Source organism: Eupeodes corollae, chromosome 2, assembly GCF_945859685.1.
Source record: "Eupeodes corollae chromosome 2, idEupCoro1.1, whole genome shotgun sequence".
Lineage (NCBI taxonomy): Eukaryota > Metazoa > Arthropoda > Insecta > Diptera > Syrphidae > Eupeodes > Eupeodes corollae.
The window spans coordinates 115374692-115390630 of record NC_079148.1 but is presented as its reverse complement, the minus strand read 5'-3'; the positions used below and the strand labels follow the sequence as shown (position 1 = coordinate 115390630).

General features: G+C 31.8%; 1 protein-coding gene across 8 annotated transcripts in view; it reads left to right on the top strand.

The window, feature by feature from the left end:
* LOC129948093 (phosphatase and actin regulator 2) overlaps nucleotides 1-15939 on the top strand; it is a 417788-nt gene that overhangs the window by 399505 nt on the left and 2344 nt on the right. For 3 of the 8 annotated variants that reach the window (XM_056058924.1, XM_056058921.1, XM_056058918.1), the window contains 6 exons: nucleotides 353-631; nucleotides 1086-1322; nucleotides 4590-4929; nucleotides 5093-5122; nucleotides 12846-13192; nucleotides 13342-13618. In XM_056058924.1, coding sequence (XP_055914899.1) covers nucleotides 353-631; nucleotides 1086-1322; nucleotides 4590-4929; nucleotides 5093-5122; nucleotides 12846-13192; nucleotides 13342-13618 — 1510 coding nt within the window. The remainder of the gene's footprint in view (nucleotides 1-352; nucleotides 632-1085; nucleotides 1323-4589; nucleotides 4930-5092; nucleotides 5123-12845; nucleotides 13193-13341; nucleotides 13619-15939) is intronic. The other 5 variants (XM_056058923.1, XM_056058919.1, XM_056058925.1 and 2 more) reach the window with 5 other exon arrangements.

Sequence of the window (15939 nt, the reverse complement as noted above, 5' to 3'; positions counted from 1 at the left end):
ACACCACACTCATGAAATCACATTACATTACCTCCCGACTTGCTGCCTGCTCATAGCACCACCACCATCTTATTGTCGAGGCGCCTAAGCTTATAGTGATGATTTTTTTTCGTCGTCCTTTTCTGTGTGACGACGTAGGAGAAAAAGTGTTAGCGCGTATGTTGATATCGTCAAGGAAATTAAGTCCTTTATGATGCCATCCAATAATAATTAGGACTTTATAGTATAGTAATTATGTAACCTAGAAAGAGAGAGGGTCCTTTCTTTTGTTTTTGTATGAAGTTAATCTAATTTTGCTTAATTTATTTAATTGTGACCTAATTTTTGTGTTTTTCTTTTTAAATCATTACAGAACCCAGAAAAGACAAGACTGATGCACCAATCGGTGGTAATGGCACACTATCACCCAGCACTGAACAGCCATCATGTCAAGGCTCAATGTTACCACCGCCAGGAGGCGGTGGTGGTGGTGGCGGCGGTAGCAGTGGCGGTGGTGGCATGAATTCCAACATGGGTAGCGGTTGTGGCAGTCAAATGGATTCGCACCAGAATTCCAGAATGGAACGTCCAAATACATTGGGGACAAACAAATCCAATCGACGAGTCAATATTTGCTACCACAATGATCATTGTAAGTTTCTTTAAATTTGTTTGTTGTTATTTTTTTTTGTATCCTTAAAACTTGCGATTCTTCCTCCTCTTCCTCTGTTTGTGCATCCCTTTAAGAAACCCCGGAAATGCCTTTAAAAATTTCCATTTTTTGGCCAGAAAGCACAAAAGAAATACTTGCTGCTAATAACTTTTTATCCTTTTTGTTAATTTGTTTTGTTGCGCGTCCTTTATATGAAAAATATATGTACCTACATATGTATGTATTTTTCCTGCAAATTTGTTTGTATTTGTTTCTAGTTATTGTTTCTTTTTATTTCTTGCATTTCCATCCACCAGTGCTACATTTAATCGCATTTTTTAACATCTTCTATTTTTAAAACTTAAAACAACAACAGCAACAACAGTTCCTATAACCAAAAAAAAAATCAAAGAGAAAAAAAAACATCCTTTTTTACATAAAAATAATTTTACAGATCCTGAAGGCGGTGGCCCACCAGGAAGTACACCACCTCCGTACACAGGTGATGGTCATCATAAACTTCCAGGGCATATTTTATTGTCTGACCTTCCAGAGCCTCCAATACCATTGTCGGAAATTGGACCCATCCCACCACCACCGATGTTTTCAACGCCAAGTCCAACGTTGATAGCTGGACGACCACATGGACCGGGAGCTGTTAACGATCAGGATTATCAGGATTATGACTATGGTAGGGCATAGTCTTTTATTTTTTTTATTTTGTTGTTTCTTTTTTGAATTCAACTTTTCCTTGCCTTTGGTCTTCTTCTTCGTTCTGAAATTTCTTACCATTTATATTTTCAATCTTTTAAATCTTTTATTTTTGTATTTTTATTCAACTTATATAATAACGTTTATCTCTTAATCGTATTTTATGGTTGGCTAAAGGATTGAACTTCTTTTTATATATTTTTATTTCTTGACTTTGTTTGTGTGTTGATAATAATGACTCTATCATTCATCGTCCATATTTTTTAGAATGTTGGTAATTTAATAAAAATAATACTAATAATTCCTTTTGTAATGCTTTCGTTTTTATTTTTTCATTTGTTTAATAATTTATCAGCTTTCTTTTGTTAATATTATTCTTGAGTATCTAATTTTTTAAATTTAATACTTTAACATAAAATGTGATATTTTTATTGCATGAAGAGCTACATACTTTGTTAGGGAAAGGAAAAATATAAATTTTATTTATTTCAAATGGTGGTGTAAATTTAAAAAGGGTTAAAATTTAATCTATACGACTTGAAACAAAAATCCAAACAATATACGAAATGACTATTATCATAAGGAAGTGATGATATTTTTAAAATTATGTCTTTAAGTTTCAATTGACTGGGAAGGCTGGAAATTGGCAAACCTTTTACTTTCTGAAAAAATTCGAGATTTTAGTACAAACATATATTTAAAGGCAGCGATTTTAATGTGTTTATATTTTTTAAAATTTATTTTCAAAACTATAATTACAACAAAGTATTGTAGCTCCTTTTATCTAATATATTAAGATATTCAATACAAATTAAATATTTAATTCTTAAAAAAATTAAAAAAACAATTTTAATGCATTTGAATACAAGATAAATATATTTATTCTTTAAATGGTTTTTGTTTTTCAAACGAATATGAAATAATAATTTCAATATTTTATATTGAATATATATATTTTTAAAAATGCTATCGTTATAAAAATGTATGTAAATAATCGTACATCGAAGGTAAGGAGACTTTTAATGTGAATAAAGGTTTCAATACAAATTTTACCTGCTTACTTAAACAGATCTGGAATTTTATTAAATTTTGAAATATTTATAAATTTAATTTTGAATCAGGTTTCCTCATTTTTAAAAATATTAAAACTCAAGTTTTGTGTTTAAATAAGTTGAAGTTTTAGGAAGTAACAAATACTTGATTTCAATGATGTAAATTAATAGTTAATATTTATTTCTAACATAACATTTTTTAATTAAAAACAAAATTAGGACTCTAAAAAACAATTTTCTTTCCATTTTTTTAAATTCTTATAACTTTTTTTTTTAATTTTTAAACAACATTTTTCAATTAAAAGAAAATTAGGAACTTTGATAATACAGAATTTAAAAATGATGCCTCGCATATTTTTTAGCAAAAAAATAACATTTAAGCCATAAACGTTTCTATGATGCTATTTCGGTCAAACGGTGATGTAAATTCCCATTGGCTACACTGATATCTAATTTGATACCGAAAGTTTCAAAAAAAAATGTTAAATACACAAAAAAATTTATGTTTCGAAAAATACTTCTTGAATTTTAAAAATTATAACAAGTAGTTTATTTTTAATACAATTTAATTTTACTTCAAATAAAAAAAAAAATATTTTTCAACCTAAAAATGAGAAAAAATGTTTAAAGAAAAAAACACTCAAGCTATTTATTATTTTTTTTTTAAATAAATATTATTTCTTTTTGAATAAATGATATAATTTCTTTGATTTAATAATTTTTAGGATTTTACTTTGCACGAACTCATGAAGCGAAGATAATAAGAACCTTGTCGCTAGTTATAATTTTTGTTAAATGATTTTATTTTTCTTAATAAATAATATTCAACAGACTTTGTTTTTGTTACCAACATATTTTTGGTAATTAAAATAAATAATTTTAAAAAATTATTAGAACAAAATTAAACTCTAAATATGATATAAAGGTTGGAAAATATCTCCCTTCCGCCTTTTTGTCGTTTGAATTTCGCGGCTACAGAGTTGTGTATCTGGCAATACTATACATCATTTGCAAGGTCTTGACATAACCTACAAAACGACTATGCATGATTAGTTTAGATATTACGTTTAACAGTTATACCCGTGTAAACACATGAAGTTTACCAACTTCGAAATTCGCGCTATTTTAAAGCTTTCCTTCGTTAAAGGCAAATCCGCCCAAAAAACGCTCCGTGAGATTAATTGTGCTTTGGGGGATGGTACTCTATCACTTTAAACCGCGGCAGAATGGTTTTGACGATTCAGAGCTGGTGAAAACGATACTATAGATAAGCCATCCGGGGCCAGACCGTTGACGACTAATACCAATCAAATTATGGAAAAAATCGAGTTAGACCGGCATGTGGCATCTCGTGACATCGCCCAGAAGATGATAGTTAGTCACCAAACCATTTTACATCATCTGTAAAAGGCTGAATACAAAAAAAGCTTGATGTCCGAATCAACGCCTGCGATATGCTGCTGAAACGGAACGAACGAAGGGAATTATTCACTATGAACTGCTCCCATATGGCCAGGTGCTAAATTCTACGATCTACTGAAAACAACTGGACCGCTTAAAGCAGGCGATCGAAGCGTCCAGAATTGGCCAACAGGAAGGATGTAGTATTTCACCAGGACAACCCCAGACCACACACTTCGTTGATGATTCGTCAGAAGCTACGAGAGCTCCATATAGCCCGAACACAGGGAGACTTGTAAAAAATGATTGTCCGAGTTCAGCGCAAATAAGGAGTGGGGCTTCTACGACGGATGTATTATGAAATTTCCATCTACATCGAAACAGATTATCGAACAAAAGGGCGCATATTTCAAATAAATCCGATCACTTTAACAATTTCTATAAAGCATTGAATAAAAAGCAAAAACACGGAAGAGAGATATTTTTCATTACTTTAAATTAATCAGTTACGCCAACATATTTTTTCAAGAAAGTAAAAATAGAACCCTTTAATTAATTAATTTTTAAACTAACTAGATTAACTTTATTATTATTTTTAAACTTTGTTTCGTAAAAAAAACTCATAATTAAAAATAAAATTAAATCATCCTCTATTGTGTAAGCGTGTGACAATTTCCTTGCTTACCTATTTAATTCCTCTGTTTAAAATATTTTAAATTCTTTTTTTAATATTTTAAAAAATTAATTAACATTTGTATTTGTATTTTTTTTATTTAACAAAATATTAAAAATAGATCCTGAAAATGATCAAGATGAACTTGATTCGGAAGATGAATACGCATTCCAACTGCAACAACCAAATCAAAATATAGACACGTGTCGTATTGAGGAAATTCCAGCCAAAGAGCCCAGACCAAATGCAGTTCCTCTTAAATCAGCATTGAAAAAGAAACCTGGTCAGTCGAACTCATCGCCTGGAACCCCAACCCAAGAGCAGGCAAACAATGCTGGTGGTAGTTCATCGGGTGGAGGCGGCGGCGGTGGAGGTGGTAGTGGTGGTGGTTCGTCATCATCATCATCAGCGAATCAGAGGCCATTGATTGTGAGGCAGGAGGCTAATAACTATTCATTAAAGTAAGTAAATAACAAGAAAAAGACACAAAAAGTGCAAAATAGAAGAAGGATATAGCAAAAAAAAGAAATTACAAAACCGTATAATATCCTTCGACTTTTTCCTTAAAAACAAAATTATATTATATATTTTTCTCTTCTCATTTCCTTAATGCTGCGTGTATAGACCAATTTTACGGCCTCGGGTTAGGATATGGTAATAATGAGTTTTTTCGTTTTGTTTTAATATTTTTGTTTGTTTCCTATTTCCTGTGCGATTGAAGATGCTTTGAATTTTTGTTTTTGTTTCTATACTAAAGTTTGTATTATTATTACTATTTGCCATTTCAATTAGCATGAAATTAATGAAAATAATCCTTAGACTTGACTCTGGATTCGTTCTCATTTAAAATTCAAGGATAATTGAGAAATGTAGAACGTATACATAGACATTTCGTGGAGGACTCAATTAAAAGTTTTTTTTCGTGTTGGTTTTGTGTTGAGACATATTTCAGTTCATTTCAAATTTATCTATTCAAAATTAAATACAATTTCTTTTGATACTTCATAATTTTGAATAACTTTGACGAAAATTATAATATTGAATTTAATTAATAATATTTTGCACTATTTAATAATTTAGCACTGATTGTTTGTAATATAAATGTTATGTTTATGGTTTTAGTACCATCATTTGGGTTAAAAAAAAAGCCCAGAAAGTTCTGTTCTGTGCCTGTTGAAATAAAAAAAAATACATTTTTAAGTTTGGATTTAAAGCAAAGCTCCCTTTTTGATTGAAGATCATTTGTTTTTTAATTTACAAAAGACTGCTTTCTGAAGTAAAAATTGATTCTTTTGAGATAATTTTAGAATACTTTTTGACACATACCTCAGTCATAACTTGTCGAATGTTGGTTTTTAAGTGCTCATGAGTAAAAAGTTTATCTGCATAACCACGGTCTTTCGCATGATCTTGGTGACCAGTTGATATCGCCACGACGAAAAATTCCGTGGCCAGGAAATGTGCCTTGCAGTAAATCTACATTCGCTTGGGTTGTGTGGCATGTAGCATCGTCTTTCTGAAACCACATATTCTCCAACTCGTTTTCTTCAATAGCAGACAAAAGAAAAACTCTCCGAATGGACGGTGACAGTAATTCCATCATCGTTTTTGAAGAAGCAATGTCCAATCACACCTCCAGACTGAAGAGCGCACTAAGCAGTGACTTTTGGTGGAAGTAATGGCCTCTTTTCAAGTACTTGAGGATTCTCAGAACCCCAAGTACGACAGTTTTGTTTATTATCATACCCACCGTGTGAGAAATGTGCTTCGTCGCTAAGAAAGTTTCGGTCAAAAAATCTCTGTCCACCGGCTGTTATTCAAGTGACGTATCTACGACGACGTTGTGAATTGTCAGCTGGCTTCAGTTGCGTGAGCTGGACTTTATATGGATGTATAAAAGTGTAGATCCAAATACAAAATACTCCATAATGTGCAGAAAGACAATCCTAATTTCTGAGAACGACGAGCCTTACAATATCTGTAACCAATTTAGTCTCTTAAAATTTCTTCACAATTTTGCCATTTTGGTAGTAGAATTTACCAATTTTTATGAGTTGTGTGATAGTTAAGCAATCCATTTTCGTAAATGTCAGACTTTCAACTGACAAAACGAAAAATTGGTATAACAACTTAGTTTGACAAATGACAAATTCTAGCCCTATACTTTTGAAACCACTAAATGAATAATCTGTTATCAAGAATTCGATTGCAAAATAAACCGGGTCGATGCCCAAACTAGCTCAATATTCATTCCTTCGATACTGGATCACTATATCATGAATATGCTTTCATTATGTCCTATTCAGCCTTGGTTTGGGTTCAATATTTTCAGTAACTCTAGTGTCGAAAAGCACTTTTGAACAAAATTTAAATAATTGCAAAATAATCTTTTCTTTAAAACACCAAATTCAAAATGCTTTTCAAGAAGTGTCAAAGTCAGCCTTCTTGTTACTTTTTCGAAATCAATTTATTATTTTTTCTTAACTAAAACGAATAAGATGGAAATCATTACGATCCGATGCACTTTTCAAAGCAAAGTGATGTTTAATAGTTCATTCGAGCGTATACGTACTTTTCTTGTTGGAATAAATTAAAAAATAATTCTTCAAAACAAAAAAACGGAAGTAAACTGCTAAGAATTAAACAAATTTAAGAATTTAAGTGGAATTGGTTGAACTGTGTAAATTGTATTTTTAAGTTCAAGCTAATTAACGGTGCGTAAGGGGATTTCAATATTTATAAAATGCGCCTTAATTTTCTCCCTTATTTTCATTTTCTGTTATAATTCTAGATCATTTCCATATAATTTTTAAAAAAGTCTTCGTATTCTATACAAAAGTTTCCCACAAAGAATTGAAGTTCAAGTTCAGGAATTTTAAGTAAAAATATACGTTTACCTTAAAAGTGATAAAGTGTTCGTAAGGATTTCCTAGCCCTAAGCACTCTGGCTTAATCAAATTCTAAATTCAAATATTTATTCCTTCCAAAAGTTCCTTATTTCGTGCAAAATATAAACTTCTAAAAAAAATAGTTATAGGTATTTAAGGTTGTTGAAAAATATCGAAAACTTTAACGATTACAAAAAATTAGTAAGATATTGTCCTTAAAGACAAATAATTTTAGCATAAGTCCTTTGTTTTCATTCAAAAAATAAAATGTATATCTTCGAATAAAGAGAGTATCAAGTGTTGCCCCTGAGAATATTCATTTATTCAGGATGTAGCTATTTTTTGAAAAAATAATTCACCAACAAACACTAAACGAAAAAATATATACATATAAAGAATAGTAAATTTATTGATAACACTCAAGTACTTGATTGAATTAGCAAACGGTTTCTGATGAATAGAGAAGTTTTCCTTGGTCCTTTTCTATACATTTATTATATATTCTTGTGAGATTGTGTGTGGGTGTGTACAAAGTGTGGTAAGTTTTTAAGCAAGCAATTTGTTCTAATTAAAAACTTTCCATTTACTTTTATTATTTAATCCTTAAGGAATATTTAAACTTTGATTATTTTGAATATTTTACGAATGAAATGAAAGTTGCAAAAGCAAAACAAAAAAAAGGAATCCAAAAACAAAAAGAAATTTCAAATAAAACGAGTTAAAAACAAAAGGAATTTAGAGTAAATTTATAGTACATCCATCCAAATATATAAAATTCAAACGATTTAGTTGGCCTTAACCATCAATAAAAAGTTAAGTAGATATACATACAGACATACATATTTGATAAAGTTTTCTCTTTAAAATCATAGAGAAGAAGAGAATAAGAAAGTTTTACAGTTTTTAAGGATTAGTTAGTTATATAGCAGAATAAGAAAGTAAAGTGAAAAGTAATTAAATTTGAAAATGGACAAATTAACTTCCATACTACTTCTTTTTTCTCTCTTTGGTTATTATGAACTTGAAGTCTATTTTAATGGTTAAAGAGGGAAGTGAATTTTATTGGATTAGTCAGAGTCAGAGTTAGAGTGGAATAATTCATAAGCCCTTTGGGAAAGGGTCCTGTTTACTTAATGTTTTCTGGGTGTTGAATAGAAATAACTTTTATTGAACTAATTGACTGATTTAAGTTTTAAATTTAAATATTAATGCTAACTGAGATAAGAAAATGGGGTATAGAGCAAAGTTTCGAACTTAAGGGTTTTCCAATAAGAGTTTTAATTTGTTATAGCATTGAACGATTAACGCTTCCAACGACGCACATGTTAAAAATGTTCAGAAAACAAAAGCGCAATACGGTTGAAATAGACCTTTTTAGTGTAGGATTGTTTATACCTCTACGATCTTTCGAACCGGGCAATTCATGAAAAGGATATGGTGCTGCAATAATAGCTAGTCGTGGCGGTCATTTGACTTGCACCGTTTTCTATTTTTAATGGCATACCTTCATCTAAAAAAAATACACGTGTTTCTTAAATGTCAAAGTTCTGCAGAACAAATTTCAGCTCAGTTTAAATAAGGACATTTCTAGTTTGTACTTTAATAATATTTTCCATTTCGTTTATTTATACATTGCTACTCAAAAATAAGCCATTTGAGCTCTGCAGAGAGCAAAACATCAGAACACAGATGACAGCTTCCTCTTTCCAACAGAGTACTAAAAAAAATAAACCTTGAAAATTTCATTTATTTCGTCAAAAATGTGCTTCATTTAATTTTAAATCTCACTCTCAAAATGTGTCCTTATGCAGACAATTTTATAGTTTTCAATTTTCCAAATATTTATGTACCTACACAAGTACATCCTCGATTTAAGTATAAAGATATATTTATGATATAGAAACGTTTACCTTTAAAAGAACGTCGCGTGTTTGGAAAAAAGAAGAAGAAAAAGAAGTCCTTTCTCCATTTAATGTCCTTGAAATTGAGAGAAAATAAAAGGTGTGGGACGTGCACAATCATGTAGGTATATACGAAGAAGTACATGTTTTATGTTAATGTTCTTACTTCCTATGTGGGTACCTATATTTGACAAAACATTTAATGGAATTTCAACTATTTAATTTCATGCTATTGAAGATTTGCTTCCCACCTACAACCCACTCACTCCCAACCAACCCAACCCAAACCATCATCAGTTTTTATTTGATGAAATCAATAAAAGGATTTCTTACAAAAGGGATCAAAATCAAATTTGTGCTACTCTTACTACCTAAGCCTCTATAATGTTAATGATAATAGAATGGTCATTTTCGTAAAATACTCAAAATACGAGTATATCTGAATTAAGAATTAAATGTCCGGCTTTATATGGGATTTCGCGCATCCGTCGCTCGTCGTCGTTGTAATAAAATCCAACAAAAAAAGGACTTTTACCTACCGCCTATACTCATATATAAGGTTTTTATGGGTGCAGAGCTTTGTTTTTATGACTCATGTTAAGGATTAGGATATACTTTTTGGGTTCTTTTCGAAATGTCCTTTATAATATTACAATCTAATTTTGAAAAAGATTTGAGAAAACAGGGATATAAAGACGTTGATGTGTATTTCATCAGCAAACAAAAAGAAGTAAATAATTCTAATTACAAAAATTATCCTCTGTAAATAAGCTCTCATTTAGCATCGGTAAATGTTTGAAGATCTCCAAGCCGAACCAATCTTTTGAACTTTTGACATTTATATAACTTTGTATGCGCACAATTTGCGTTGTCTTTCATTTTTTGAACATTTTTAAACAAATTATAATCTTCAAAGAATCCTTTTTTAAAACTGATGCACAACAACGACCCCCAAAATAAAACTGAACATCATATTGTGTAGTCAAGTTTAAAAAATACATACTTTAAATAAATTAAAATATTCTTTCCGAAAAAATATTGTGTTTTAATAGGAAAAAAGACATTTTTTTCCGACACAACAAATTACCAACAAATGGAAAGAAGGGTGGTCGAGTTAATTTACCTTTATCCAATTATTGTTCAAACAAAGATGAGGAAAAAACAAGGACTTTAATGAAATTCGACATTTTCCTGCCTTATAATAGGTACAGACCTTTCCAGTCTCAATTTATGTATATATGGATGTTTGTGAAACTTTTCATCCGTCAAATTGTCACAAATTTAATCCATCAACTTGGTTAATTGGCGGATTATTGATTGATGAAATTTTAAATGAATTTTGTTTCGTTTTGTATTGAATTTACCTTCGAAGGTTTGGGATTTAATAAGGCAAAGTGAAGAGGGTGTTATTGCGTCAGGATTAAATTGTGAATGAGATATAACAAAGTTTTGATAGTGTATAAAGTTAAGATACAGGAATAGAGTTACTTTTGTTACAAAATTAATGAGTGTAAGTTTTTAGTTAATGCATAAAGGATGTTTCAAAATGTATGTCAGATTTGGATTTTTGAGGTAAAGTGTTTTAGAAACTTAATAATGTAACAGTTTGACAATAGATCAGTCTTGCTAAGTAGTTGCTAGGATACTATTCTAAAGGGTGTTTTATTTTGGAGGTATAGAAAATGTCTGTAGCGTGAAATAACGCTGTTGCCAAACATTTTCTTGAAAAAATCAATTGTGGCACGAGCTGTACATGAACAGGAAAGTCATCAATTAAGCCATTGACTGTAACGTACTGGTCAGAATTGTTTTTTAAAGAAGTATGAAACAATTATTTCACTAACCCATAAAATCACAACACACAGTCGGTTTTTTTGGATGTAACAGTGATGAGAAACTGGAGGATTATCCATAACGTATCATTGCTATAACAAAAAGTTCTCAATGCGTATTTTGAATAAATATGCATATTCGTGTTGAAACCAAAGTATAAATAAATCACTTGACAGATAACAACATTTTTAAGTCACTAGGCCCTAGTTTTCAATCGACTGTTTCAACACCTAATTTATTTATGTAAGCTCAAAGTTTTATAGCTCTCAAAATTAACACACCTTGCTTTGTTCGACGTCATCATACTTGTTGCTTCACATTCTCTTTTTTTGAAAAAGTTGTATGATCAAACCCTACCGCAGCTAAAGGAAGGACCAATTACGCCGACGAACGTAGGCTGGTGTCGTCCTATATTCGGCAATTTTACTTGTTAACACAGTCGTTCATACAAAATGCGCCTCACTATCAATGACTTTTCGGCCAAAATAAGGATCCTCTTTCAAACGATTAGAAGTCCAGTCAGTGAACAAACGGTGTTGTCTATGGTTATGAACTTTGAGCTCGTGGGAAATTTGGATCTTGTACGGGTGTAGGCCTAAGTCCCGACGCAAAATTCGCTAAGCTGAAGTATGCGAAAGGCCGAGTTCTTGTGCACGGTGAGGAATAGACGGCCTTGGGTTCTGCTGCACACTTTAACGGACCGCGGGGCGCAGCGATGTTCTTGGCCGATCTTGCGTTCCTTGAACTGATTGTTAACTGAACCGGTCGTCTCAAATTTGGCCAGCAAACGTTGAATAGTCGACTGTAAAGGGCCACCATGTCTAACGTAAAATGGGCGCGATGCGCGCAACGTGTGCGTTAACGAACACTCATTTAGATAATTAAGGTTTATAATTTGAAGGTGCTATTTAATCGTCTAACTTGCTATGATGATTTGGCATAAAGGACTGAATAATAAATAATTTGACAGATGTCACCAGATGTTGGTTGTTAGAAATTTCTGAACCACGCTGTGATTATTCTTTCGTAACTTAAAACTTGACTTGCATGCCCTTAGCATAATTTATAAAGCTCTTTTATGTACTTAACATGTGTTTAAATCAACAGACCAACAGACACGAAATATTACATTTCTGTAATACCGAGTATTTTCATCACACATTAAAAAAAGATTATTCCGGCGGTGACTTAAAGCTTCTATAAAAGTTTTAACTACCAGTTAAAGAAAAATAGGTGGATTTATATTCTCTGCTATGTTTTGTATTCATTATTCATATTCGGATTTAAACTTATTTTTGAATTGCAAATATTCAAAGAGTTTTCTCAGATTTCTGTGTAATTGTTCTAACATAAAAATTGTTTTTAATATTTTCGTATGTAGGGAACTTCACGCAATTGTTTGTGTCAGTTCTTAACTTTGATTTAATTTTTAAAAAAATTGTCGTTGGTTGATTCGAACCAAAAGAAAATGGAAATGGTAATAGTTGAATTGGAAAACAAAAGAGCATGAAAGCACATTTTGGGATTTTCAATCTGAAACAAATATAAAGCACACGCACTCAAATTTAACAAATTCACACTCAAAGGACACGAAGCATGATTTTTTGTAATCTTTTCACCAATTTTGTGATAAATTAAAATTTTTGTTAATAATTCTTGCATGATTTTGAATTTGAAACCCAATTCTTTTTATTAAAATGTTATTAATTTGTTTATATTTTTTATTTTCTTTTTTTATTTTTCTATCTCAAACAGTAGGCAACAAATGTTCAATATACCATGCCAGGTAGAGAACAAGGAAAACACTCGACCAATTGTGATAAACGAGAATAGTGATAGTGACGAAGGTGACGGACGGATTCTCTACCGTGGCAGCGATGATAATGATCGGCAAGCGAAAATCGCTCGCAAAGAGAGTCTATCGCTGAAATTACAACTGCGACCGGACAAACAGGATTTAATCAACCGAAATATCCTGCATCAGGTGACAGACAACGAGATCAAAGAATCCAAGGAGGCAATCGGTGCTCGACTTATACGTCGATTATCGATGCGTCCGACTGCCGAGGAATTGGTGGAAAGGAATATTCTAAAGAGTAAATGTAACTGCAACTTAATCGGTTGAATTTGCTTGCTAACCGAAAGGCACACCCTTTCTCTTTTTCTTTCTTTTCGCCCCTCCCAAAACCTCCAAAATACCTCTCCCTTTTATCCTGTCTTTTGATTTATCAAAATATGTATCCGAATATAGCACAATCACCCGCCGAAGAGAAGAAACAGAAGGAAGAGAAGAAGAGCTATTTGCTAAGGAAGCTTAGTTTTCGACCTACTGTCGAAGAACTTAAAGAGAAGAAAATCATTCGGTTTAATGATTATATCGAGGTGACACAGGCGCACGACTATGATCGAAGAGCTGATAAGCCATGGACAAGACTGACGCCTAAAGATAAGGCTGCCATACGGAAGGAATTGAATGAGTTTAAATCATCGGAAATGGCAGTGCACGAGGGCAGTCGACATTTAACGAGGTAAGTTTTTTTGTTTTTTTTAAGAGGTACAAAAATATATGATGAAAACAGATGTTTTCGAAAAGTTTTCGAATTCACCGATTAGAGTCACTGGAGGTTACTTTAGGCATTTTTCTTTTGCACATTTTCATAGGTTTTCGAAGACTATTAGTACCAAAAGTCATCTTCATTTAGTCATTCAAATTTTAAAAACCAAAACTTTAAGTTATACTTGTTTATAACTTTTCTATTACAAGTACTTAAGATTACCGAGTATTAGTACATTAAAGTAGATATACCAGTAATATGATATTATAAGATTTTAATAGTGCTTCCAGAATGTCAGTATTTTATTACTAAAATACTTATACTCAGAAAATCAGTAGTTTTGATTATTGCTCCCGCTTATGATATAATTCAACAGAACCGAGTCTTACTTATACTGTTACTACATTTGTCTGATAACAGTACATGAAATTTATAAATGTTAGTATTTTAAAGTTGATTTCCACAGGTATCAGTTATTTAAGTACTTTAATCAAATACTTATACTTATTATAAATTTAAACGTTGACTTGGAAATATAGCTTCATTACTTGCAGTGCTTTGCAAGTTTTTATCAGTTATGATGAAATATGTCTCAAGAACTTGAACTACCACACAAGTGAGCTACAGTTAAATTATTTGGAAGTACTGCGAAGATACATAAAGTATTGTTTTTAACAATAAAGTTATCGATTCTGAGTACTTTAACCCTATATTACTTGAAAAACTGGAGCTTTATAAGAATAATTACAAAGGCACTGAGTACAAGAATTTAAGAGTACAGAAGTCTCTAAATGATAAAAATACTTTTCAGATTCTCTTTAAAACTAATTTTAGACTTAATGCTTTAAGTGATATGATAGGTACATATCTTTTAGATAATTGATTTTTAATTTAAACAGTTCTCTCATATTTCCATGAATCGACTACGTATCTACTTCTGTCAAATGCGAATTAAGAAAAGCCTCAAATTTGTGTACCTAAATATTTTTCTTTCTTCTATCCAATGCAATATTGTCACAATCTTATTCTATTCTCATTCAAGTCAACCAACGACAATAAAGCCTGAAACATTTTCTCTTTTCGATTTCGTTTAAAAGCCACAAAAACGACGTTTTTCACTGCAAATGTTGCATTTTAAATTATACGACAATTGAAGCTCCAAGCAATGTTAGATTTTGCCCCTCAATTCCCTCTTTCAGCAGAAAAAAAAATAAAATGGAAGAAGAAACAACGCTGACAAAAGAATCCTCTAATCCTCTCTCATAGCAAATTCGATTTTAATTGCTTTCCTCTAAAATTCAGCGCAAACATTTGCATGGCCCTGATGATGTTTTTGGATGTCCTCCTATCTTTTCATTTGTAGTTTTTGCTTTTTTTTTGTTGAAATTTTTCTTTTCGGGAAACGTTTTTGGTTCCGTTGTTGTTTGTCCTAATAGAGGACATGGAACACACCAAAAAAGGACCTTTCATAGGTATAAAGTGGGGGAGAATCTTTAATGGAGCAGCCACTGATGGCGGTGTACGATAGTCCTTAGCCATTTTTGTCGTCAAATGAGGAGATAATTACCTTAAAAAAAAAGACCACCATTGTTGGGGTTTCTTTTTTGTTGCATCTTCATGTACCTATAGTTTTCAAGGCAAATGAGATTTTTGTTATTGTTAGTTTGAAAATTTCCAGGATAGAAATACTGCAAAGTAATAAAATGCATCTAATTAAAAACAAGAGGATACTCGAGTACGGCACGAGTGGCTTCTATGTTGACAAACTTGGTCAGGTTAACCTCTTTACATAAAAAGCAATTAATTCACATGGTGGACATGACATTGGAAAATAGGAGATTCTTCTTCCTATCCTTCCCTCGCTCGCTTTTCCGTCGGCGCATCGTGTTATTCGGATTCGGACGGATTTCTCATCGAGTTTAATATAGAAATTCCATAGAAATAGAGTCTAATAGAGAGAATACTTGACTATATACACCTCCTGCATACTTTATATAACTATACCATACCAAATGGACGGACGTACCACCACCACTATTACCATCATCATCACCATACCAAAACGGCATACCACATTGTCAACTAAATCATTTAAAACAACTACCCAGACCCAGACCCACACATCTAGGAAGAGCTTACCTTACCGGATGGATTTCACTTAGATCGAGGAAGTGAGATTAAGGGGGAAATTCAAAATTGACAGCAAACACTTGACAATGGAAACAATGGATTTATAGAAAGGCATATGTTCAAGAGAGGCTAACGGTTGGTGGAGCTTAATGGAGAATCAGGAT